Source organism: Eurypyga helias, unplaced genomic scaffold, assembly GCF_000690775.1.
Source record: "Eurypyga helias isolate BGI_N326 unplaced genomic scaffold, ASM69077v1 scaffold3290, whole genome shotgun sequence".
NCBI classification, from domain to species: Eukaryota; Metazoa; Chordata; class Aves; order Eurypygiformes; family Eurypygidae; genus Eurypyga; species Eurypyga helias.
This window is the reverse complement of record NW_010227445.1, coordinates 5,284-30,916: the sequence shown is the minus strand read 5'-3', so window position 1 is coordinate 30,916 and position 25,633 is coordinate 5,284. Positions and strand designations below refer to the sequence as shown.

Sequence of the window (25,633 nt, the reverse complement as noted above, 5' to 3'; positions counted from 1 at the left end):
GCTGCAGCCTGGCCGCCTGCTACGTGAACCCCAGCCTCAGCCAGCTGCCCTCGCCGGCCCAGGAGGCTGACCACGACCTCTGCGTGCACTTGGTGCAGCTGCTGCACAGCACACTGGTGGACAGAATGCGGGCCATGCAGGTGACCGAGAAGTGCCTGGAGATGGGCATCTTGCAGGATGAGGACCTGGAACGGGTAAGTGACCGGCCCGCCAGGCCAGGAGCCAGGCAGCGCCCCAGAGACTGGCCGCCCCACAGCTGAGGGGGAGATAGGCAGCCACCACCAGAAATGGCCTTCTGAGTGCAAATATGTAAGGGAAGTACTCAAACTGGGGGAGTGGGGGGGAGAAATGGTGGTCCAGGTAAGCCAATGAAGACTGGCAATGGGCCAGCAGATGGGCTGCCGGCTGAGAGCCAGGGAGATAAAGACGCTGTGAGCAGAGAGAGATGCTAGACCAGGGTCTACACGGAAGGACTGTGGCCAGCTTTACTGCTGCTTATCATTTTGCCACAGACCTCAGGGGCAGAAGATCACTGAGTGTCTTCTGGCCTCTGAACCATAGCAGAAAGTAATGATGGCCTGTAAAGACCTAGAGAATACTTGAGTTTCAATAAAGGAAGAGCTTCCCTCCCCTTTTTTGCCATAGTCTGACTAAGGAGTATCATATTAGACAGTGAAGCTGAGCAGAAATACCAGTTTGACAAGAAAGGGCAGGTGTTAACCTTCGATGAAAACGTTTGCCCGTGCTTAATCCATTTGGCTAACAATGATTTGCCTGGACTAGTGTGAAACCCCCAAAAATGGATACCCCAAAACAGTGTTAGAGGAAGAAATTAAAACATCACTTGCCATAGCAATAAGGGGAAAGCTGACAAACTAAGGGTGGAACATCATGTTTGCAGGCTGAGCTTTTGCATCCAGTTTTTAGGCAGTTTAATGCTCCATCACAGTTAAATGACAGTCATATATATAATTTCATTTGGCAACTGTCAGGCAGCAGTTACTGGGCCAGGTACGCCCCACGGGGTGGGGAGCAGAGCATGGTAACAGTAGGCAGACAGAGGCCTTTTAGGAGGTTACTGACTCCATTCCCTGGTAATGTGTCCACGTGTTCTCCCAGGTAATCTTTGCCCATTAAGCCCTTCATTACCCTTCACAACCCTGCCAGTTTCAACTCCAATGGTGCCTAGGCTTTCTGAATGCACTTCTGTGTTCCTTGTTGTTTACCTCTTCCCTACTCCCACTTCCCATGCACTTTCTTGTAGAGTTCAGTCTCAGTCAGGGGTTCCCACTGCTATGCCTGCCCGCTTTCTAGTGTATCGGGGCGGGTGATTCTTGAGCCTTGAGGACTGAGCGCCTGTCACAGGCTGCTTTGCCTTTGGGATGGTCGTTTTATTCCTCATGTGATCACATGTCAAGTTCTGCTCACGACAGCCTTGGGACACTTTTCCATACCTTCTTCGAGGACAATAGCTACTTTCTAGTGGCTTAGCTATTGTATCTTTAAGTGGGAATTGAGATGATGAAGTGAGTTTAAGAAGGGAAATGTTCCATTTTATGTATGCGGTACAGATTAAGTCTCACCTCTCGTAAGCTATAGGACATGACTTCTCCTTACTGGAGGTTGGCTGTTCCCTAAATTAGTTTGAACACCAATTATTATTCCACAATAATTAATATTATATAGTGGTTATTATTACCACCATTATACAGTATTACCCGTCTCTCCGATTAAATTTCAGGTCTCGTAAGTTTTACATATCCTACGCAAAACCATATGGGACAAACATGAAATAGGACAAAACTGCAGTAAGTCTTTTCTGATGAGTGGCAGGCCCACTTTATATCTTTATTTCTAAGTGTATTTTAATGACGACGGGGAAATGCTTTTGTACCCAAGCTGTTCTTACTAACTTCCCTGAACTATTTCAAAAAGTCTGTCTCAGGGTTGGGTTTTTTCATTATTATTTTCACCAGATCCATACTGTTACAGACAATCTTGGAAACCGAGATGGTGCAAGGGAGCTATTGAGCAGAATAGTGCAGAAGAAAGATTGGTTCTCTCCTTTTCTGAATGCTCTGCGTGAAACCCGGCATGGAGACCTTGCAGATGATTTAAGCGGAAATACAGGAGGTAATCATCTTATTTCATTGGTACTAATGTGTGGGTTTTTTACGGTCTTTTTTTTTTGTACTCTTACTTAGGAAACAATGCAGGGTTCTCATCATGTTGATTTCCACTGTGACACAGACTAATGCTTCACTTCTCTGGCGATTTCAAAATCAAGTTATTTAACAGCTTATTCAATAGATTCTAAACATTAAGCAGTATCAGAATTACAATAATATTTATGTAGTTGTAATTAAACTGAACCCTTACCTTTTATAACCCGTTGGTTTTCAGTGTGATGTTTTTATAATCATTCAAAGAAAATATTCTGACGATTAATTAGAAGCAAAGCAAAACAAACATTTTCTGGACTTCTCCTTCAACACAAGAATTAGTGTGTCCTTTAAAGAATGGTTTAGAAATATATGTGACATTTTAAAGTACACTGCAGTGTGTCTCCTTGGGGATAAGATATTCCTAAGTCTCCAGACATTGTATAAATTTTAGTATAAATAAAAGAATAAATGAGTAAGGAGACCATTTACAGAAGTGAAACTAAAAGAGCAATAGGTTTTTGACTACTATTTTTTATTCCTGTACAATGATTATGATATTGTGAAATTACCCCAGTGCTTCCCTGGATTCTGAAGTATAAAAAAGGAAGCAGCCCCCAAATACTCTAACCTTCATTTTTGACTGGGCTCCACTTATGTTTTATAAGATTTTTTGAAACTACAGATTTCCTATGTAGCAGCTTCAGCTTTCTCGCTTAAGGAGCTCACCAGAACCGTGTCTCTGCTTTTAGTTGCTGCATATAGGACAGTGGATTAAGACAGGGATAAGAAGGGCATGAAGGTGTCCCTTCCAGTTGAGGGCAGGAATCAGCCTGTCTTCTGCCAGACACAGATAAGCAGCTGCCATATTTGAGTGTGCAGTTCAAAGGTGGTTGAGTGTTCCAGTCTGCAGGACAAGACCAACCGGGTTAAAGCCTCAGAAGATAGTTCTGAATCAAAGTCAGATGCTGGGAATAGCTCATACTGTGGTCCTAATTTTCATTTGTGTTGCAGCTTTGTCAGGCTTAAATTCTTGTCTTAGTTACTTTGCTATCACTAATGTAAACAAAGTAATAAATATTGAGCAAACTTTGCATTTCTGAATTTTCAGTATAGTGCAGACCATATAGGGTAAAACTTAAGTTTAATTCTGTTGTTTCGAGCAATGCTGAATTGAAAGCATTTATTCCATGCTTTCTCAGTAATCTTGGGCAATGCAGGCCTTAAAAGAAACTCTGCAGATTACTACATAAAGCATAAACTGTGTTGCTCTTTCCAAAGGATAAGAAATTTCCCATGCACACAGTCCTGTAGGTGTGTAGTTATGTAAAGTGTATGGTTGCTGTAGCATCCACTGATACAAAGCCATAGATGGGAAACACTAAGAACAGGTCCATGGGTACCTTGGAAGGAGAAGAGTGGTTCCATATTTTATCATTCCTGGTTAATCCCCAATGATTTGTTACAGTAAAATACATTGTTACTACACCTACACATAGAAATCGAGAACTTTATAAAAATACATCTTGAAATAAATGAAATCTACTAATTTCTTTAATTTCTAATTGCGGAGTAATTGAATGCTGAATCTGGAAAATCTTGGCATGCATTCTTTCACTGTTTTTGTAAAAAATGTTTATAATTTATTGAGAACAGCATTTTTTTGCCTTTGGAGCATGCCTAGTTCTGCATAAGTGTAACGAAAGTAAAAGAATAGGGAAGTCAAAGAAAAAGGATTTCTGTATTTGAAATAAGACAAAGTGTACGGAGGGAAAACATTTTGTGGAAGCTCTTTCTCTTTTTCTGTTTTATGGGCAAGTTTTGAAGTCCTGCTGTAAGGTACATCTGTTCATGAGCTTACAGGACTAGTGGAATTGAGAAGGTAGGAAACGTGCTTTAGTCCACAAATCCAATTTCCAGATCTTTATAGTGATCACAAATATTTGAGGCTTACGACCAACAACTTTTAAAATAAACGTTTATAAAAACATCAGAATTCCAATGTATAAGTCAAGACCAAGACCATATGTTATGCTGTTATGTGCATGATGAGTACAGGTTAGTTCTATGTATTCTGTGCTCCACACTAAAAGGAATTAAATGTTTTATAGTGCTATGGAATTTCTACTTATTTTCTAGGAACAGAGAATAGGCAAAATGGGATGAAGAATGGTACAAATGAAGAAACAGAAGTTACAAGCCAACCAGGATATGCCATAGAGGAGGATTTGAAGCAGCAAGAAAATGCGAATGACAGTTCTAGCAGTGAGAACAGTGTATTGGAAACATCTATTGTAAAGAATTCTATAGTTTCAGGTATGTCCACTAACTGGTATTTTGTGCTGGTACCAGTTAAACTTTAGTAACTGTAAGTAATTGAGAGAACATTCTTGGTGCATTAGCTCCCATCTTGTTCAAAAATTCAGGAACATGTGGTACTGTCAAGGTAAAGGGAATGAATGGAAAACATAAATCTTAGTTTTTTGCAAGCAGTAAATTGCATTCCATCCTATGAATTAACAGCAGTAGCAATGTTAAGGCTCAGATCTACGAATTTGTTCATTTCAAAGAATTGCTCTAGGACAAGGATATGTTGTCATACTTGAACTAATTAATCTTAAAGGTAAGAGCTGACTGAGAAGCCAATTTGCCTGCACAGTATAGAATGGCTTAGGAGGACATGGCCAAAAATTCTGTAGCACATTATGTGCAGCCTTCATGTAGACATTTTCTGTATTCTGGTGGTTGTGAGTATGTTTTATTTACTATGTGCTGCTTGATTTTCTTATAGTTGAGCAACATTAATGGTCTTCCTTTCCTTTTAAATAACACTTTGAGCAACTTTGTATTATTATTTTTTAAATTCACTGCATGAAGAAATGAGTCTTTCACACATATTTAATACTGTTAATTAAAATATTAATATTACTAAATGCATACTTTATTTCAGACCTAGTCATGATAGGTTTATATTATCCAACAAAAATGTTGTTTGTATTGACAAGTCTTCCCAGTGTTGGCGAAGTTTAAATCAAGAGAAATGTTTCTGTGCCACTATAACTGCAGCTCTATTAAGTACTTCTTTCTAGAAGGCTGGTAAGTCCTTTGGCCAAGCTTGTTGGCTAACAAGTGATTTTTCTCTTTATTTTAAGGATTTATATTTAACAGAACATCAACTAACCTTTGTCATTTACCTCACATGTACAGAAGTACATTTTTTACTACAAATTTTTAGAAATTGCTGTGGATCATATGCATCCACTTTTACAAACATGCCATGGGAGTTGATTATGAGCAACAGCAGTTACCAGCAACAATTCCCAGACGTAGCTGGGACCAGTGATTCAAGCATATGCTGTATGGGTAAGGAACCGTTTATATATGTTACAAGTTCAGGTGGAGCTCAAACAATTGTTACCAGTGAGGTAAATCCTGCCTGAAATTATTTTAGTGGGCTTACTCAGCCAAAGGAGTAAGACAGCTGAGGCTGCTCTTTTTCTGTCAAACATGAATAAACTTTAAAAAAAATTGGCTCTGAAAACTACAGCCTTCCAGTGTGCAACAGCAGTAGCCTATTTCTCATTTAGCATGATACTAACAGCATATCACGATGTTTTGTAGCAAGCAGTGAATTAATAACTACAGCAAAAATATCAACTTGGGTTTTCCTGGATTAGAACATAATTTGGCGGTATAAAGAAGAGGTGCCAAATATTTAATGATGATTCTGAATGGATTAGACTGAGGTATCCTCACTCTTAAAATCCTTTCAGGGCAAGGCTAAGGCTCGTAATTGCAGCCTCACTGAGGGTAGGCTTTCACTGCTGTTAGCCAGACCTTTACCTGACTCTTGTCAGGTTGAGGGTTACAGATAACTAGATCTATTAGCTATTAACTAGCCTGCCACAAGCTAATTCTAGCCTGGAAGCTGTTCTCCTCAGCACTGAACTGTAGTGAAATGAACAGACAGTGGGTATTAGCAGTTTGTGCAGCTGAGCAGAGCTGTTCAGTGAAATGGTGCTAAGGGTGCACATACTACACAGATTCTGGCGGTTTGCTTCAGATTGACTTCCGTCTGGTGCCGACTGGATGGTGCAAGTGGCTGGAACACATCTCATTTGGTTTCAGCTGACAGGAGTTCATTCCTTCTGATCCAAACCAGCTCTGTGATGTGAACCAAAGTAGTATATGTGGGGGCAATTGACAGATTCACTGTAAACATGAGTTTGTGAGCTGAACTAAACCAGCAGTGTAGATGCAACGTAGCAAGGGCTGCCAGGAGACAAGTGCTGGATGAAGATGGCTGCAGAGGGACTGGCTCAGACTGAGCCATCTTGAAGCGCAGTAGGCTTTGATCTCTCTGTGCGCGCAGGCTTAACTGCACTCAAGTCTTCCACCATTTCATCTTCTCTCATGATCTCACAAGACTGTATTTTTAGACCAGGCAGCTGAAAATACAACTGGAGCCCAGATTCTACTTCCAAGTGGGCTGGGAACCCACCTAATTTGCAACTTCATGCTGTCAAGTGTTGTCAGTTTTGCAGTAGACTCCCACCATTCCTTCATGTTTTCAGGACAGATTTCAAGGAGAAAGAAGCTTTCTTAAGTCGCTCGAAACTACTGCAATTTGGGTTGTATCTAAAGCCTCCTCTGACCCTTGAACTGGCATAGCTGAGACAGAGGGAGCTGGAAGGTGTGGGGGCAGTGGGGTCATAAAGACAAAGTATACGTAGATAATGTAGCCTAAGAGAAAGCTGGAGAGAAATTGTGCATGCAAAAACACAGATAAGCAGCTGCACACACAAAACCCCAGAGCAGTAAGTTTGCAAGGTCAGAAATGAAACACTTGGATTAAGACTACAATTACCGGTATAAACAGTACTTCAAATAAATGGCAGCTCTGATTTTCAAGGTGTGTTTCATTAAAATTAAAAAAAAAGTTGATTGGAACAAATAACTGCATTATTGAAATCTCCAGTTAATTATAATGTCTTACAAAATGTCCCTTGAAGCTTCACATTAGATAAACTGACCATTCATTTTAAAGTAGGAGCGATTTCAATAGCCTGTTTATATTTTCATCCTTAATTTATATTTTATAATGTTTGAAAGTTATTCGGTGACATAGTCTATGGCACAGGACAGGAAAGCAAAACTTTTTAAACTAATTGTCTTTGTACTTGCTAGCCAGTGCAAAGTGACTGAAAATCGTGGAATATGGTGCATTACAATGTGCAACTGTAAGGGGAGACTAGTGAAAGTGGTGAAAACAGCTGTTAGGATATCAACTCTTATCTTCATTGTTTTGGAAAGGCTTACTGGGTTTGTTTATTTTATTTTAAAATAAATCAAGAAAGTTGCCACAGTTGAAAAAGGAGAACATTACTCTGCACCTTTCATTTGGAAGATGAGTATTTTGCATTTCGCTTCACCAATGATGTTTTGTCCTCTTTCCTATCTGCATGGGTTCCTAGAAAGTGAAAACTAGATATTAGTGTCATCTTCATAGTTGGAATTCCCTCCACTTAATAGTTTGGAATTCCCTCTACTCAGTGCTACTTAATAGTTTGTTGCAGGTCTTTGAACATGGATCATAACTGCTGAGGTTTTCTTCTTTTTTTCAGGACAACAATGTATTTTAATATGATATTAAGTGCATGCTATTATATAACAATAGAGACATTTTAAAATATTTTCACATCATAAGTCTGATACATATAAGGGCCTTTCTGTAACTGCATTGATTTCTAGGAGACGAAGCTTTTCATTTAGGTGCTTAAAGTATTTAATGCACTTGCCCATCATAACGCTTCCTACAGAAGGTGGTGATTCATAGTTAGATCAGATTCTGAGATCTGTATGAAATCAATTATGAAAACTGTAGGACAGCAAGACAGATGTTTGCGTCACTTCCATGGTTACGTTAGAAAAATTAAAGACACAAATACCACTCCTAGAGGAGTGGTAGCTTCATTTCAGTTGTCTATACTATACTTGTCCTGTGAAATAGCAGTTGTGTTCCTGTTATTCATTCACCTTTCAAGGAGGCCAAAAGTTGGATAAAGGAATTCACATTTTTACTGGATGCAGACTAGGTTTAATTTCCACCTCACTTACCAAGATTTTGTAGTGTGTGTTTCAGGAATACCATTCTCGGACACTATAACCACTGTTTAGTTATAAACTGTCATGCACAGCATCTGTTTTGCTTTGTGAATTATTTGTTGGCGGAAATATGGGTATGGGCCATAATGGAATATTCACTGGAAAAAACTATGAAAAACTTGATAGGACACAAGTTCATGAGATAATTAAGCAAAACATAGTTCAATGTTGTTATTTTGATTGATTTCTTATGCACACTATGAGCTCAGTTGCAGAGTGCTGCAGGCAAGCTGACAGTGCAGGATGAGGCTGTTTTGCAGCAGATTTTTCCAGAAGAATTGTTGATTGGTTTAGATATTAAAAGGACTGCGTTTTGCAAAATCTACCTATATAACACTCGTGACTGAACAAACAACAAAAAAAAAAAAGGTCGGTGTAATATAGATTTCCCAGCAGAGGGCGAGCTTAACATTAGAATATCTTCAGCAAACCTGCCAGGTTTCTGTGGCAGTGCCTAGATGTCTCTGCTTTTACTTGCAAACAGTTTGAAGGATTTAATAAATCTTCTCTGCTTTTATTTACCTAAGAACTACGGCTTTCTCTTTTCATGTTATGTGTAGAAAGCCTTTTTTAAATAAAAAAATCATAGTTCTGGTTTTGATTTTCTTCTACTACAGATATAACTCACATGGCTTACAGGGAGTAAAAAGGAATGTTTTTCTTGCCAGCAGTGCAGTGTATCCAGCAGACCAACATGTTTTTCTTGACTAGAGGGGATCATGCCCAGAGAAGCTGTGGATGCCCCATCCCTGGAAGTGTTCAAGGCCAGGCTGGATGTGGCTTTGAGCAACCTGGTCTAGTGGAAGGTGTCCCTGCCCATGACAGGGCGGTTGGAACTAGATGGTCTTTAAGGTCCCTTCCAACCCAAACCCTTCTGTGATTCTGTTCTTCTGTTCTTCTGTGCAGGTGGTCATGTGTGGACCCCTGCTTTCAGGTAGACATAATATGGGTGTCTGACAAAAATAATGATCCACATTGCCTTGCCTCTGCTATGTTTTGAATTTTCATGTTCCATTCCATATTTTCTTCCATAAGAAAATGAATTTTATTGTTCACAGCTTTTTTTACCTAAGAAAAAGTTCAATAAAGAAAATCATACTTCAGCCACCCCTGCCAGACATTTGTCTAACTTAAGGAGAGAGCAAACAATATGCTCTGCTATTTATATTTGTATAGCAAATATACTATACTACATTTGTTTGTGTTTTCATGTAGAGTCAGATGTCTCCCTAGGAAATGGAAGTGTCAGTAACTTGAATGAAAACCTGGGACAGAGCTGTACAACCAGCGATTCAGGTACGTTTCCCTTCTGTTATTTAGAAATTGCAAAATAAGCTCTGGAGGGTAAACTCTCTGAATGGGCTAGAACAAAGATCATTGGAAGGCTTTCACCATGAACTCTAGTTCACAGCATTTAGATGCCGGACTTCCTCTTCTTTTGTTGTAAAACAGATGCCATTTTTATGGGTCCCAGCCCCAAAAGAATTGATTTACTGAGATCATCTGAATAGGTGTCCAGGCATCATCAACAGGTGCGTTCATACAAACTGGTCAGTGGTGCAGAATGATAGAATCGCATAGGCTGGAAGGGGCTTCGAGAAGTCATCCAGTGCAGTCACCTGTACAGATATTTATAATGCTGCCACATATATGTGCTGCTTTTGCTCCCAGAGAGGAGCTAGTTTGTGTCTGGCCCCTGCATAGGGTGAGAGGAAATAGGACATGCTTTAGAGGCATCTAAAGGTGAGGAGAAGCATTTCCAGGGTACCTGCAGAACAGTAATGAAGGTCCACTTTGGACCGATGTTATTTAGTAGCCCTGTTTGTAAAAGCAGCCTAATCACTGGAGGTTACTATCTGAAGACCTTTGCAAATCTCACATTTAAGCATATTTGCAAATTCTAAACATAGTTTTAAACTGAATATTGGACTGTGTTTACATAATACTTTGCAGACAGATACAAACTTGCTACGTATATAGTCTGAGCCCAGTTAAACACAGATGTTGTAAAAGACATCCCAATTTTTTTTCCCTTTTTTTAATCTTAGACTTCAGGCAGAATGAATTTGCAGCTGTCCGCCATGGTGAACAGGTTGTGTTTTGCCTACACGGAATTCAGGAGGAATCAGTTACCTTTCAGAATCTAGGCTTTATAAATATGTGCTGGAACTGTGCAAGGGCTAGAAACAATCTGGGTACCTTTCAGGCCAACTCTGCCTAATAAAGGTAGTATTAGATCAGTAAAGTGAAGGTAAATGTTATATATCATATGCCTGCAAAGTGTTTACTATAAATGCTTTTAAAATAGATCAAGCTTTTTAAATATCAAAATCCATGTATTTTGTAAGTGCAAAGAAAATTCAGGATGTCTCAGACCTAAATCGCTACCCTATAGCTAGAATTTTAGTCTACGTATTATTAACTCTGGAGAATATACTTTGGACTTCTGCATCCACAGAGGTGACTCATCAGTTGCACTGTATTTTCTTCCTCAGCGTCACATGAAATGTCTGGGCACAGAAACTTCTCTGTTCTGTGGACAGTCACACTACATCAGTTTGTCAGGCTGATACAGGCTACTGGTATGTGGCAGCACATATATATGTACAGCCTGATCTTTTAAGATTCCGGAAAATTTTCCTATTAGATAAATTGGTCATTGGCTATGTTCAGTAGTCCAGCAGGAAAAAAGAAATCACTACAGTTACATGAGGAATTCAGAATAGTTTTCCCCCTCCCCCCCCCCCAGTGTTTACTTGCTAACTGTTCTGTTTATATGTGGGCTTTAAAAACAACTTGTTAAAATGTTTTTTAAACATTCATGCTTTGTAATCATGCCTGGTAAACTCAGCAAAAGCAACTATGAGGAAAAAAGCTAAGGAGGTACAGATGGACTTTATGGATTTTGTAATTCAAAATTTTGCAGTAAGGCTATTGTATTAACAAAGTTGTTTGAATAGTGTCTTAATGCACTGACGTGGTTTGGATTTTAATGCAAAGAATCATGTGGATTTAGTCAGTTTTCTGTGTAAGGATCCTTTTACTATTAAGAAAAATGGTGGAATTAGGACAATAGAAGAATAATTCTCATGTTTCTTTTATCCCAGAGCAGCAGGTAATATTAGCCTTGTACGAAGGCAGACAATTTACACTGTCCACAATGAAAATTCTTGAATGGAATCATATCCAGTAAAAAGATTCCTTTATTAGCCTTCATCTAAATGGGGGCTGAGGAAGCTGGAAGGGAGTTAAGTTAAATATTTTTTTAGACCTGGACAGTTAATTGACAATGTTGAGAAACCGAAATTTAACTAAACAGATGGGTGATAAAGTGCTAGTTTCAATATGATTGAACTATTGAATTTAGCCAACCAGAAAGCAAACAATGCTCTTCCTCAAAAGAGAGTAGTAGAAGTCAGATAAGTAACAGCAAGTACTCTCTGGTGTGAATTTCCCTGTGTACTGCACTCACACTAAAAGGCAAAACAAGCAAAAAACACTTAAGAATGGCATTTGGATGTTTCCATCAGCAGTATTTTATCAAGCTTCATTACTTTTTGTTAGTTTAATTTTATTTAATGGAATCAGGGATACTAGAAAAATACACTTATTTTGTGTGTAATGTATCACTGATGATAAAATCCTCATGATTCTTCATTTAATGATACTGTCAGGAGATAAAACTGTGTAGGGGTTTTTCCCCTCATTTTTAGTCTAGTAGAATGAATTTGTGCCTTTTCTTCACTGAGGACAGTTAGCGCTTGAAGGGCGATTTAAACATGCAGGGGGCAGGCAAAGCCCACCTGCATTGAAATAAATCCTTCTGATATTAATATATATAATTTCTGACTTCCTAAACGTATGTAAACTCAAGAGACTTGACATGCTTTCCTAGCTGGATAAAACAATGCAACAGCATTTTTCCACTTTTAACTTTGAACATTGTTTCACCTGTGAGCCATAGGTCTGAACTCCCTGCCATTGTGTTTTATATGAGAGATGGAAAGGTTTGGCCTTCAGGTGGCAAATGTATATGGCTTTTTAGTGAACAGGTTGATTGCATTATGTATGAGTCAGTCTGGAAGCAGCAATAGGTGTGATACGTTCTACAGTTAGCTCTATCTTGTATGGACAATTAGATTTTCTTATCTATTTCATCTTTCTACTTCATAACTCACTTCGTCACTTTTTAAGTGATCTCTATCTATTTTCCTTTCTATGGCTCCATCATTTTTTTAATCCTCTGGGAAGTATTTAAAAAGGTAGCTCACTTGCAACCAAATAAATTTCAGTACCAATGAAAGAGAACATCACCTAAGGTTGGCTAGATTGTAAATACTGCAGCTCTGAACGCAACCCTTGTTGATCCCAGTGCTACTGAGTGGTATCACTTGAATTCATACATAGTAATAGTCATGCCAATGTAGATGGGTGCAGACATACTGTGGCTTATTTCGTCTACCCTGGTTGGTGACTGGATGTAAGCAGTTCAGAGCCAAAGTTGCACAGGTCCACACAGCAGCATTGTCGATGCTAATACACCCTATTTCTGTTTATTCAGAACATACTTCTGATAGTGAAGTCCTGTTTTTCCCTTTGACTTTTGTTCAATATTCTGATAAATGTTCTACGCCTCCTGTTTGATACTTATATTTCTTTGTACCATTAGATGAAGATGAAGTGGAGAGCAGAGCTTCACCTGAGCCAGATCTGATCCTGAGAGATTACCAGATGGAAGTTGCAAAGCCAGCACTGAATGGGGAGAATATTATAATATGTCTCCCTACAGGCAGTGGTAAAACCAGAGTGGCTGTTTACATTACCAAAGATCACTTGGATAAAAAGAAAAGAGCATCGGAGCCTGGAAAAGTTATAGTACTTGTTAATAAGGTATGTTGGTCAATTTTTTTAAAAAACAGTATTTTTCAAACCTCATGCACTGTTAATATAGCACTTGTAAAATGCATATAAACCCGTTTCTCGTCTTCTCCAGATGTAACTATGTTTAAAGGCATACAGCTCTAGACTGTCATCACCACTGCACCATCACCATGGTGCAAGCATGAATTATTTTAGTTTACCCTGGTGCAAATGCAAATTTAGATGTGCCCTAATAACCACATTATTGGACAAAGTATAACTTCATGTTAGAATGAAAAGAACTAAAATAATATTTAGAGAATAAAAACATTTCTCACATTCTGTGTTTGGTTTGGTAATGAAGGGCCACCTAGGGAGCCTCACAGTAGTTAGGGAGTATTCTCTCAGTTTTTCTGATAATTACAGTAATTTTTAGAGTTAAATTTAGAATATATATAATATAAACTAGTCTTCTATTGTAATAAAATACATTTAAGAGTTTTATTAAAAGAATAAAGGAGATCCATGTCTTCCTATAAGAATAAAATGGATAGCATGTCATAAGCTCTGTTAAAGAGCGAGAGCCTGTGTGGTTTTTCATTCTTTCTAAGGCGCAGTTAAGCCAAAGTTCTTGTCACAAAAAGGTTTGGTAGGAGCAGTTGGAGGAGAGGGGTTGGTTTGGGGATTTTTAGGGTTTGGGGATTTTTAGTGTTTGGTTTTGTTTTTTGTTTGGTGGGTTTTTTTAATCCTACCCTGCAGTGATTAAGTTTATGTTTTATTTTTTTAAAACACAAACACATATTTTGTGCAAAGTGTATGTTCACCTAACAACATTTCTGGCAAACGTATTTTTAATCCTATGTATGCTCTGGTTTAAATTCTTTGGTAACTTTTATTCAGGTACCATTGGTAGAACAGCATTTACGAAAGGAGTTTAATCCATTCCTGAAGCGTTGGTATCAGGTTATTGGTTTAAGTGGTGATTCTCAGCTGAAAATCTCATTTCCTGAAGTTGTCAGAAGAAATGATGTCATCATCAGTACAGCACAGATCCTTGAGAATTCACTGCTAAATGCAGATGAAGATGATGAAGAAGGTGTCCACTTATCAGGCAAGTTTTTAATTCTGAAACTTTTACAGAAGGGCTAAAAGTATGTCTCTATTCTGGAAAATTGTAGTTTTTTAAAAATGTGCCACATTGAGTAGTTACTGTTTTTTTTCAGTTGACTGGTTTTATAAATGCAAGCTGTAGTCTGAGAGTCAAAACCAGATCTTAGTTAATGAGCATGCAGTTTTTTCAAGCCAAATTAGAGTCTTACAGTTCGTTTGTACTAAATATTTGTTATGCTTCCCATTTTATCTAGCTCAAGCACAACTTCATGCAAATGCAGCCGTACTGCTTCCACATTCCAAGCTTGGTAGAACATTGAGTTATATCAGATAGAAGCCATAAACAGGATGAAAAAAAAATTATAAAAGCTCAAATTAGTCAGTAGCTTGAGAAATACAGTGGAACACAAGATAAAAGCCAATCTGTTACAAACATTGTAGTCTTAAAACTCATCATTTTTCCAACATACAGAGATAGGATTACTTATAACTGTATCTCTCCAGGGTTGGCAGATATAATGATATTCTACAACAGATGAAGAAAGTCAAAGAAAACGAAAGATATAAGATGAGATGAGGTAAAATTGTTTGTCCAGAATACTGACATGGCAGATATATATGGGAGATCAGAAAGGAAATGGTATTATCTGCCAGTGACGTACAAATAATGTAACAGCCCATGACTGCAGCTCCAGGATTTGGGCTGCAGTGACTCTCCTCTGTGAGGTGTTAAGCAGGATGAATATCAAAGCTATGATATTCAATATAATGGATCTGAGATGAAATAGGTACTTGTCTGCATGTTGCAGAGAGGCCTGAGGAGTCAGTCTGTGTCTGTCAGTGTCTTGTGCTGAGCAGGGTACTGCTCAATCCAACCTAACTCCTGCAGAGCCACATGGGTACCTCCGAATTGCCGCCCTTCCTTCAGAATGCCATTTTATTAAACTAGGCAGAGTACCAGAGCTTTCCTTGAATTTATTTCCTTTCCACTGCACGTAAGTTAATAAACCTTCCCAAACCTGAATCATTTGGGAATGCCATATAGAGGCACTCAAACATTTCTACAGTAACTGCTGACCTGATTAGAATTGGGCTCATGTGTAAGGAAGTGGTTTCTTGAATGGGTTTCACACCTTGCAAAGCTTCCTTTGTAAGGAGTTAGCGTTTTTTCCAGAACTGAGGTGGCCCTGCAAACAGGGCCATGTTTCCATGCTATTACACCTGTGCTAGTAAGTTCAGCTGGACCAAAGCCAAGCAAGCCTGAATGTAACCAGCTCCATTTTCATGGCTATGACTTGATTAACTTGCAGCGTATGTAAGCTATCCTAATTAGTTATGTTTCTTATTCCTAATTTCTATTCATGCTTTTTTCATCTGTTTCCACAGAGGTCTGCATTACACGTAACACAGAATTCCAGCCTCAGTGAAAATGAGGGGACTCTCTCAATTGCATTTTATCAAATGTTTACTTTCTTCATCAAGGGCTGAACTTATTGTGTAGAATTTCTAAAAGTTGTATATCACTTTCTTAGTAGGAGCACATGTCTTCTGGTGGGTTAGGTCCTTACTGAGTAATGACAAGAATATGCATTACAGAGATGGTGGTCAAAATCAAAGGGAGTAATTTCACGTTGGCAGAATATCTGAGACACTGCCAACATTGCTTCTGAAGTCTTGCAATATGTAGAAGACTTTAGAAATAGATAGAAATTTAGGTTTGAAACTGCATCACTCCAGTCCAAACTGGCTTGCTAAACCACTTGTGTGAAGACAGATTTCCCCAGTGGCATGGAGCACTAGTACTGCTTTCCTAGCAGTACTCTTTGGTTAAGCCTTTAAATAAAATTTGCCTTGTTCAGTCTCCACCTTTCTTTAGGTTCTTCAAAGACAAAGTTACATGGTATTTCCTTCAGCAGAAAGGCCAGTTGAGAATGTTCTACCCCACTGTTAGTTTCCAGCTTCTGCTGCCAGTTGTTGCAAACTCATTTGTAGTGATGCAATAATTTGAGCACACTTCTGTGTAAACAAGACTATGGAAATTGTTTGGATTTAAACATAAGTTCTACCCTGATCATTTCACTGACCTGCTGTATAGTCATTTCCACAAACACTTGTCAAATTGTAGGAAACAACATAGGAAATTCAACATGAATATTTACTGGCTAGCTAGGGGAAGAGTGGGAACTCCGTAAACCAGTTTTGCTTTTAGGGAAACTAGAGAAATGTTCAGAAGTCTTTCAAATCAGAATCTTGAAATATATGTCACTGTCTGCTTATGCAAATAGATGAAGGAGATAGTTTCTGTGTTTGTGAGAAATTCAAAAACAAACAAAAAATTTCCTTATCGTATAGTACTCTAACTGCTGCATGTAAATAGGATCTGACTAAAAAGCATATAATACCTGCCTGAATCTTCATCAGTTTCCTCAGCTACAGAAGAGAGATGATTGGTAGTGCTCTCACCATCTGTTTGTTCTTTCCAGTGACGCATCCATAAAGTAATACAAATCTTGTAATTGGACAGGAGTAGGGAGGAAATCTCTGTGTTGCTATAAAGTGGAAGAATATTTTGATCAGGACAGGCCTTTCTAGAATGTCTGAAAGGCTGCTAACATGCACTGTGCCTTCTCATAAACAAACAGTATGTAGTTTGTCAGATATATTTACATATATAAAAGGTAGGATTGAGATGAACTAGAATATGTTCTGACCACTGGTTATTAGAAATATATCTCAGAAATTCTTTAGACCATCAGATTGATTCTGCAGAAATGGAAATTCTACATGACATGTAACGTAAAAGTCCTTGAAACATCAGGAGTGCAGCAAAGATTCCAAGTTCTATTAAATATGGGCAGCTTCCATCCACACCTTCCGCCAGCACTACAAATTTCCTAATACATGAGAGCTCAGACAAACTGACTGGTCTCTTCAACAGTGTCTCCTTACCTGGAAGAGGACTTAGTCACACAAATCCTGCATTTGAAGGAAAATTAATCGTTTTGGGGTTTGGTGGTTTGTTTTTTTTTTTTTCCAGATTTTTCACTCATCATTATTGATGAGTGTCACCACACTCAGAAGGAAGGTGTCTACAACAATATAATGCGACGTTACTTAAAAGAAAAGAAGAAGAACAGAAGGCTGGCAAAAGAAAACAAACCGCTGATTCCGCAGCCACAGATTCTGGGACTTACAGCCTCACCTGGTGTAGGAGGTGCAACATCCAACTCAAAAGCAGAAGAACATATTCTGAAAGTAAATAGCCCTCACATTTGCAAACCAGTAAAGGAATATTGTTGTGTTCAAGTAAAACTTTTAAAGTCAGTGTTAGGCTCCAAATATATAATCTGATATTTTGGTTTTTTCATGTGTACATGGGAGTTCAGTTCAGCCATTCAGCTGGATATTCCATCAAGTTAACGGAAATCCAGGTATAAATAAGCGTTACTTTACGGGGAAGTACGGTACTGCCTCACTTGAAAAAAAATTCTCAAGATCAGAAACCAGAAATCCACAAAATAGTGAGGTTTTTTAGTTAATAAAAATCTTCTTTTTCCATTGCTGGATTAGAATTTACTGTGTATTCCTAAATCCTAGAGAGATCACAGCATTTTATCATCTCCATTTCTGGAGGGACTAAGCTGAGATTTTTTTGTGAATTCAGGAAAGTGAAAACCTAAGTTTAATACTTAAAACAAGAAGAAACAATCTGTGAGATACAGGTAGAGTACAAATGTGTCTTTTTACAGCAGTTAGAGGTATTCATTGAAAGCGGAGTAGTGTGCAGTTGCATGAACACCTGATGAGATAATTGGTTAAATTCTATACTTAAACAGCTGTGAGTCCAAAGAAGCTCTCTTTTACTTGAAATTCAATGGTTTTGCATTAGTAATACGAAAGTAGAATTTAGCATAGTACTCCAGTGCAAAAACGACTAACAAATTGCACAAGAAGAGAATGTGGTATTGAATAGGTGAGGCCTGCAAGTAGCTTTTATGCTGTATTGAAGTAGATAGAATTACAAGGTATTTTCAGACAAAAATTTTCTGGCAATGGAAAAAGTAGAGAATTCCTTTTCATCGTCTCTGAAATCTTAATGACAGGATGCTGGGTTTTGTTTGTAAAGAAATGTGATGTTGATATCAAATGGGTAACTACTGCTGAAGACATTAAAAAGGTTGCCTGCCAGATTTCCTTTCCTGTTTTCTGTGCTAATGAAAACTTTTAGGTTTCCCCTTATTACTTTAGACTTAGTGACAGAAATGTACATATTTTCTTCTTGGAAGAGATCAAAAGCAGAAAAATCCGATTCAGTCATGCAGTTAGCACAAGAATTTTCTCTATCTCTTCCTGTTCCAAGAAAGATAATTTCAAATTATTTTCTGCTCATGACCAGTTCTTACTTTTATAACGTTTACTTTCTTTTTTTCTATTGCACTGTTACTTTTATTTATTTGTTTTGTTCTTCAAAATTTTCTCTTTCAAAGTATCAATGTTTTCCTTTTCAAAATACCTGTTTTGCACCCTGATCTGCAAGTGTGCAGTCACACTTTTAGTTCTGGCCTAAAACATAACTTGTTCAGCTTAATCTCAAATGCTTTTCAAAGACTGGCCCTTCCTTATGCTGATAACATCTATATCCAATTTTTGTGGGAAGAAAATAAAATTATATAAACTCCAATATCTGAATGAGAATCTTGGTTACATTAATTCAGTTTTCATGTGGAATAACTCATTAAACATTAAAAGATATAACCTTGTTTTCTCCCAGATCTGTGCCAACCTTGATGCACGTAGAATCATGACTGTTGAAGAGCATGCCTCCCAGTTGAAGAATCAGGTGAAGGAACCATATAAGAAGACTGTGATTGCAGATGACAAAAGAAGGGTATGGATTTTTAAACAAAACAGTATTAAAGTTATATTGCCCTTTAAGTGTGTTGTATGGTATCAAAAATTTTGGCTAATGCTCTTTTTCTATAGATTTACTATGATCCATGGAGCTAATTTGAATATGTGTGTATTTACTTGCTCTTTTCTCTGTATACAAAATTATCAGTAAAGTCAAATAGAACTAGACTTTTCCATATTTGATTTATAATTTTGAGGTATGTGGTCAAAAGACCTGAACCATAGTTGAGATGTTTGTAGTGGAGTGACATTATGTTCACTAAAAATATTTTATTTCACAGTGTAATTTTTGTAATATTCTGAACTATTTCTTTCCATAACTCTGAATGCACTTAGAAACCTTACTTGGTTTTTAATTTTAAGTTTTATCGTTTTAAAAAATTAGTCAATGTGGCACTAGACAGAAGAGTTTAGGCCATTTTTTTTGTTTCCAGAGATGCTTACTTACTTTGGTAATCAATTTATTTCTAGGATCCATTTAGAGAGAGAATTATTGAGATCATGACAGACATTCAAACCTATTGTCAGCTCTATCCAAAATCTGAGTTTGGAACTCAGCCATATGAACAATGGGTGATTAGAGAAGAGAGAAGAGGTAACCACATGGCAAAAATACCCCAACTTCAGATGTGTTTGGGTTATTCTATACACAGCCATGTTTTTTTGTATTTTTTTTGTTCACTTTAGCTGCAAAAGAAGAAAAACGCAAGGAACGTGTCTGTGCAGAACACTTGAAGAAATACAATGATGCTCTCCAGATAAATGACACCATCCGAATGGTAGATGCATACAATCACCTAAATAACTTTTATAAGGAGGAGAAAAGTAAGAAGACAGTGAGGAGCGATGATGATGATGACGACGAACCAGCAGTATCAAAACAGGATGAAACAGATGAATTTCTAATCGGTTTATTTAATGGTAAGTTTGAAATACATTGTGATTTTTAATATTTGAAATCCATAGAACCAATTAACATGTTTTGCACAGGCCCATTAATGATTACATGCTAGAGTTTGCCATGTTGTTTCATGTGATCATGTCCCAACATGTAGTAGTTCTTCAGCTTTGGCCCAAGGGCACTTGTTTTTGCTGATAGTCAGTAAAAACTGCTCTCTGCTTTTCTCCAGTCAAGTGTCCCTGAGGACACTCTGACAGACAGTGTATTCCAGTATCTTGAGGGGCAAAAAGTTGAGCAAATGGAATACAAAAGTAATGAAATGACAGGGTTTTAACCAACCCCTTCTACCAATGTCTGTTTCCCTGTCTACTAAGAGGTGGGAGTGAGGGCTGTGCATATTAATCTCCTTCTCCTTGTAAGACTTTATCAGTTATTTTAAAACTGTTTTGCAAATATTATAAGCTGTGATTTAGCTCTCTAATACAGTGCGCTTGATTCGGTACCACTTTTGGTGTGTAGATAGTTTTTTCTTTTGCTTATTCTCACATAAGCAATATAGGCAAAGTGTATGTTAACAAGTTAATGGTTGATTTATTTTGATTGGTTAGTGTGTTTTTAAGGAATGTAAACTCACTTGAAAAATAAATTGGTATGCCACAGCTCTTCAAACTGGATGTGAATTAGCCGTGCTGGGAGAATTATAAGGAAAGCTGCTCTTTGCTTTGGTGTTTGTTTTTTTTTTCTTTTTTTCCTAGAGCTTTTATTTTACGTGGTTACTTTTTCTTAATTTATATTTGCTATTTTTAAAGCAAAAAAGAAACAGCTGAAAGAATTGGCTCGAAATCCTGAATATGAAAATGAGAAGCTAATAAAGTTGCGAAACACTTTAATGGAGGAGTTCACGAAGACTGAAGAACCTAGAGGAATCATTTTCACAAAGACTCGGCTAAGTGCCTTTGCTCTGTTCCAGTGGATTAAGGATAACCCAAAATTTGAAGAAGTTGGAATTAAGGCCCATTATCTTATTGGTGCTGGACATAACAGTGAAATTAAACCCATGACTCAGGTACAGAACTATGCACTACAGCATTCAAATCTTGTTCATGTTTTGAGAAACCAGCTTGTTTTAATACTAGAACGATGCACTGAAGTTTGGAGCCCAGAGTTCTGTTTTCATACCTGTCAGCAACGTACCATCATAAGCTGCAGGATAGGTGAATAACAATGTCAGGGTAATGCTATCTCCACAAGAAACAGGCTTTCTTGGGTTTGAATTCTATGGCAATAGGAGTAACAGGCAGCTGTTTACTAGAGGAGTGTGTAGCCAACATTTGCAATGAAAATTTCACGATTGATCACTCGGCAGTCTGTCTCATACCATTGTGTTGACTTCATACGTAGCATCTCTCTGATGATTTATACCAACATTTTCAAAACAAAGTACCTCAGTATCTTAAAACCTCACTTCTGTTCTGCTTTTTACTCCCCACAAAATTGATTCTAAAAAAATTAGGAATTGTTCTCTCAAAAGGTTGCTTGTTTTCTCTGGAAATTTGGTATTTGATCTGTGCACCATATTACACAAACAAAACAATAGCCTCTACATTTTGAAACTAAATATAGGAAATAGGAAGCTTCTGTCCCTGTGCCTAAGCTTGTTTGAAGTATCCAGCTAATTCAGAAATTCATAATTTGGATGCCTTATGTTTTAAGTGTTTCATTGTTCTGCTTTTTGGTGCTCACCAGATCACCAGAATTATGGTCTCCATTTAATACAGAGTATTTTAAGTGCTTTGGAACTTGGCTTGGAAGTTCTGAAGTCTGTACTTTAAGCTGAAATTACTGGTGGTAAAAATCCAGAACTTCTGGATAACTACTTAAAGAATTTGAAAATAATAGAACAAAAACGCGATATCAAAACTCCTAGCACCTATGCAATGGGCTACAAAGTTCAAAGCTCAGTTACCTTAAGACTGTCTTCTGCTCCCACCTCCCACAAACAAAGGTGCTTGAACACCTCTCATATTCAATAGGAACCCCTTGTTTTGTGATCTTGAAAAATGCTTAAATGCACCTGTTGAAGCCACTGATGTTTGGCACTCCACTATGAAATGATTGGACTGTAATTACTTAAACCTCCTCGTTAGAAAAAACTGATGACAGAAACTAATACTTAATGTTAATATCTCTTTTTTTTGGTTGTTTGGTTTGGTCTTTTTTGGTTTTGTTTGTTTGTTTTTTGTAATTTACAGAATGAGCAAAGGGAAGTCATTGATAAATTCCGAGGTGGAAGTGTAAATTTACTTATTGCTACTACCGTAGCTGAGGAAGGCCTGGACATCAAAGAGTGTAACATCGTTATCCGCTATGGCCTCGTCACCAATGAAATTGCTATGGTGCAGGTATGAGTTTACTGCATATAGAAGTTATTTTTAAAAGTGCTTTTCTGTTTGGAATACAAAATGATGAATCACATACCTGGACTTTGGAGATAATTTTGAAATACTTGCCTACTAAAAAAGCCAATGTTCTTGCAACAAGTTCCATTTCCAGTTGCCATCCTCAGTTTGCATGCGATATAAAATTTGCCTCCATATGTAAATGTGTAACATCCATTTAAAGCTCTACACAAACAGTAAGCTCTCTTACAGAAAAGGTGTAAGAAAATGATCAGCAGACAGGTTGATATAACAGACACTTGTCTCACCAATAGCTAAAAAAAGATAATTACATATCAGAATACCAGTTTGTCCATATCCTCACTTAATTTGTCCACCCAGATATTATATGTTTAATATTTAAATGCACACTTACATTTAGTGACAAAATAAGTTTCTGTTTTGCAAATCGTTATGCTAATCACAAAGCTCAAATACTGTTTCACAGGTATCTTTAATGAGAATTGAGAATGTGTGCTATTCACTGATTCTTTATCTGCCCGAGTTAAGTGGAAGAAAATGCTCTGTGGGGCCACCGAGTGAGGAGCAGTACATGCCTTGGTGACAAAACTAGGTGTGGTGACATGGGGAACATTGGGCTGTTTACATTGTATTTGTTACAAATTGCAGGCTCGTGGTCGAGCTCGAGCTGATGAGAGCACCTATGCGCTTGTGGCTTCTAGTGGCTCAGGAGCTGTTGAACGTGAAGATGTTAATATTTTCCGTGAGAAAATGATGTATAAGGCCATTCAGCGTGTCCAGAACATGCCGCAGGAAGAGTATTTACATAAGGTATTTACTGCAACTCTGCACTTCTCTTTAGAGAAGACTGATTTATATTGTAAGGAATAATTTCTATTTGAAACCTGCTTAGGGGACGAAAAGTTAAAATAATACTGGCTACTATATATGTCCCTGAATATTTGTTTCATAATCTGTGTTTTTCTGGGCCTTTAGAAAAGCCTGCTTTTCTTTTGGTAATGGAGGAAACGCACAAGTCGGGAATATTGACTAGACGTCAGGTTGTCAGTGAACTCAGTAAAGTAACTGGAGAAGAAAACTATTAATGTCATTCCACCAGAATGATACAGTGCTCTAACTGATCTGTTTCTAGATACAGACTTTCCAGTTGCAAAGTATAGTGGAAAAACAAATGAAAGCAAAGAGAGACCAGCACAAGACATACAAGAAAAATCCTTCACTAATAACATTCCTGTGCAAAAATTGCCACAAGCTGATATGTTCTGGAGAAGACATACAGGTTATTGAAAACATGCATCATGTCAGTGTGAAAGAAGATTTCCAGTAAGTGTTTACGAACTACTTTATCTCTTTTGAGCAAAACTAGATTTTCTTTTCAGCAGGGCTGGTACAGGGTCTGTAACCCTCTAGGCCTTGAGGGGAGAATAAGTCCTAGGCCCTATCCAGTTTACAGTGAATGAGTTTGAAAGAAATGTTTGTTGTTACCCCTGATTTAGAGGTGCCCAGAGTTTGAAACTTTGGAAGAATATACAGGTCCTGTGGTTATATTAATTTGTTCGCTTATTATGTAATATGATACGTATTCCACAGTGTAACTGTAACCAAAGATGAATACCAGTTACACCAGTAACAGGCCCAGGATAAGAGTTTGAATCAACATACTGGCCATAAGCTGTGCATTGACAATTGTGTACTTAGAGGATGTTCATGCTGGTGACATATCCCTTTTAGTTCAGCCAGGGCTCTTGTTCCTTCCTGCCTCTAACGCAAGAGATGCCTTATAGTTCGGTAAACATTTATCCTAGTGTGTTTAACTTTTCACTGCCATGGTGGCAGGAGATGACTTTCTCTTCTCAGTCTTAAAGGAAATTAAGAGCCCAAGAATATGTTTTAATTCAACTTCAATTGCATTTGCTTACTACAGTAAATTTGTAATGGATATTGTACACTACAGATCAGTCATGCTTTGCTAGTTATGCAGCAGATGCCATACAACCAAGTGACTGCCCTCCCAAGTTCTCGTTTCTTTAAGACATATATTTGGTATAATTTGTAAAGACTTTTCGAAGAGTCAGTGAGAAATAAGTACTCATATGATAAAATAAAATTGAGCTGCAGCCCTAAATATTAAACTGCTTTTACTGTGAAATTATCTTGTCAGCATCATGTTATCAGTCAATTCAGATTACAGGGTAATAATGCTTATAACCTCTCAGCACGGGCTAATAGTAACCCTCAAGTACTCCTTGAATTAAATGGTGTAAGAATGTGCACATACTTTGCAGTTCTGGATAGTCAGAACCAAATGAATCTCTTAAGGGGTTAGGTTGGACTACAAGGAATAAAAAGAAAACCTCTAACTTTCAGATATCATTCCTGTGACAGCTCCATTGCACCTGGAAAAAAAACAAGCTAGATCTATCCCCTGGTATAACAGAGAGCTCCTGCTCTAAGATGCATGAGGTAGGATGCAGCTCCTGAAATGCTACGAAAGGAGGCATGGAGTACAGTTGTATGTCACCATTGCTTAGGACACGACATACGATCTTGTATTTTCTCCATCTCCTGAATGTACACAACAGTCAGTTTACGATCTTTTAGGTTTCACATATGACTTCAGAAATTGTAGTCACTGTGTTAAAAGCTACATGTAGCATTGAGCAACCTATGTGTTCTGATGTGTGCTTTCTGACTGTTTTTCAGAAATCTTTACCATACAAGAGAAAATAAGACACTCCAAGATAAGCGTGCTGATTACCAGACAAATGGGGAAATTATATGTAAAGATTGTGGACAAGTAAGGAAGAAATTATTTTCCTATGTTTATGTTGTTGACTGTATTTATTTTTGTCTAATGATCTTGTCTATTTTATCTGTAATGTAATTTCCGTGTACTTGCAGGCTTGGGGAAATATGATGGTTCACCGTGGTCTTGACCTGCCTTGTCTAAAGATTAGAAATTTTGTGGTAGTTTTTGAAGACAAGAAAACAACAAAGCAGATCTTTAAGAAATGGGGAGAACTGCCCATCAGGTTCCCTAGTTTTGATTATGCAGCTCATTGTCCTTCAAGCGATGAAGATTAAGGACTCAGAATGAAAATAAA

At 37.8% G+C, this 25,633-nt stretch overlaps 1 protein-coding gene across 1 annotated transcript; it reads left to right on the top strand.

Annotated features, from left to right (window-relative positions):
• The first annotated feature begins 7 nt into the window (after window positions 1–7).
• Window positions 8–25,633, top strand: IFIH1 (interferon induced with helicase C domain 1). Its single transcript, XM_010156143.1, has 16 exons — window positions 8–194; window positions 1,977–2,133; window positions 4,302–4,478; window positions 9,543–9,623; window positions 12,997–13,217; window positions 14,088–14,298; window positions 17,335–17,552; window positions 19,069–19,185; window positions 19,680–19,803; window positions 19,896–20,129; window positions 20,919–21,175; window positions 22,362–22,511; window positions 23,178–23,339; window positions 23,662–23,852; window positions 25,233–25,326; window positions 25,431–25,633. Exons 1-16 carry the CDS (start codon window positions 126–128, stop codon window positions 25,611–25,613), a joined length of 2,646 nt encoding a protein of 881 aa, XP_010154445.1. The 5' UTR covers window positions 8–125; the 3' UTR covers window positions 25,614–25,633.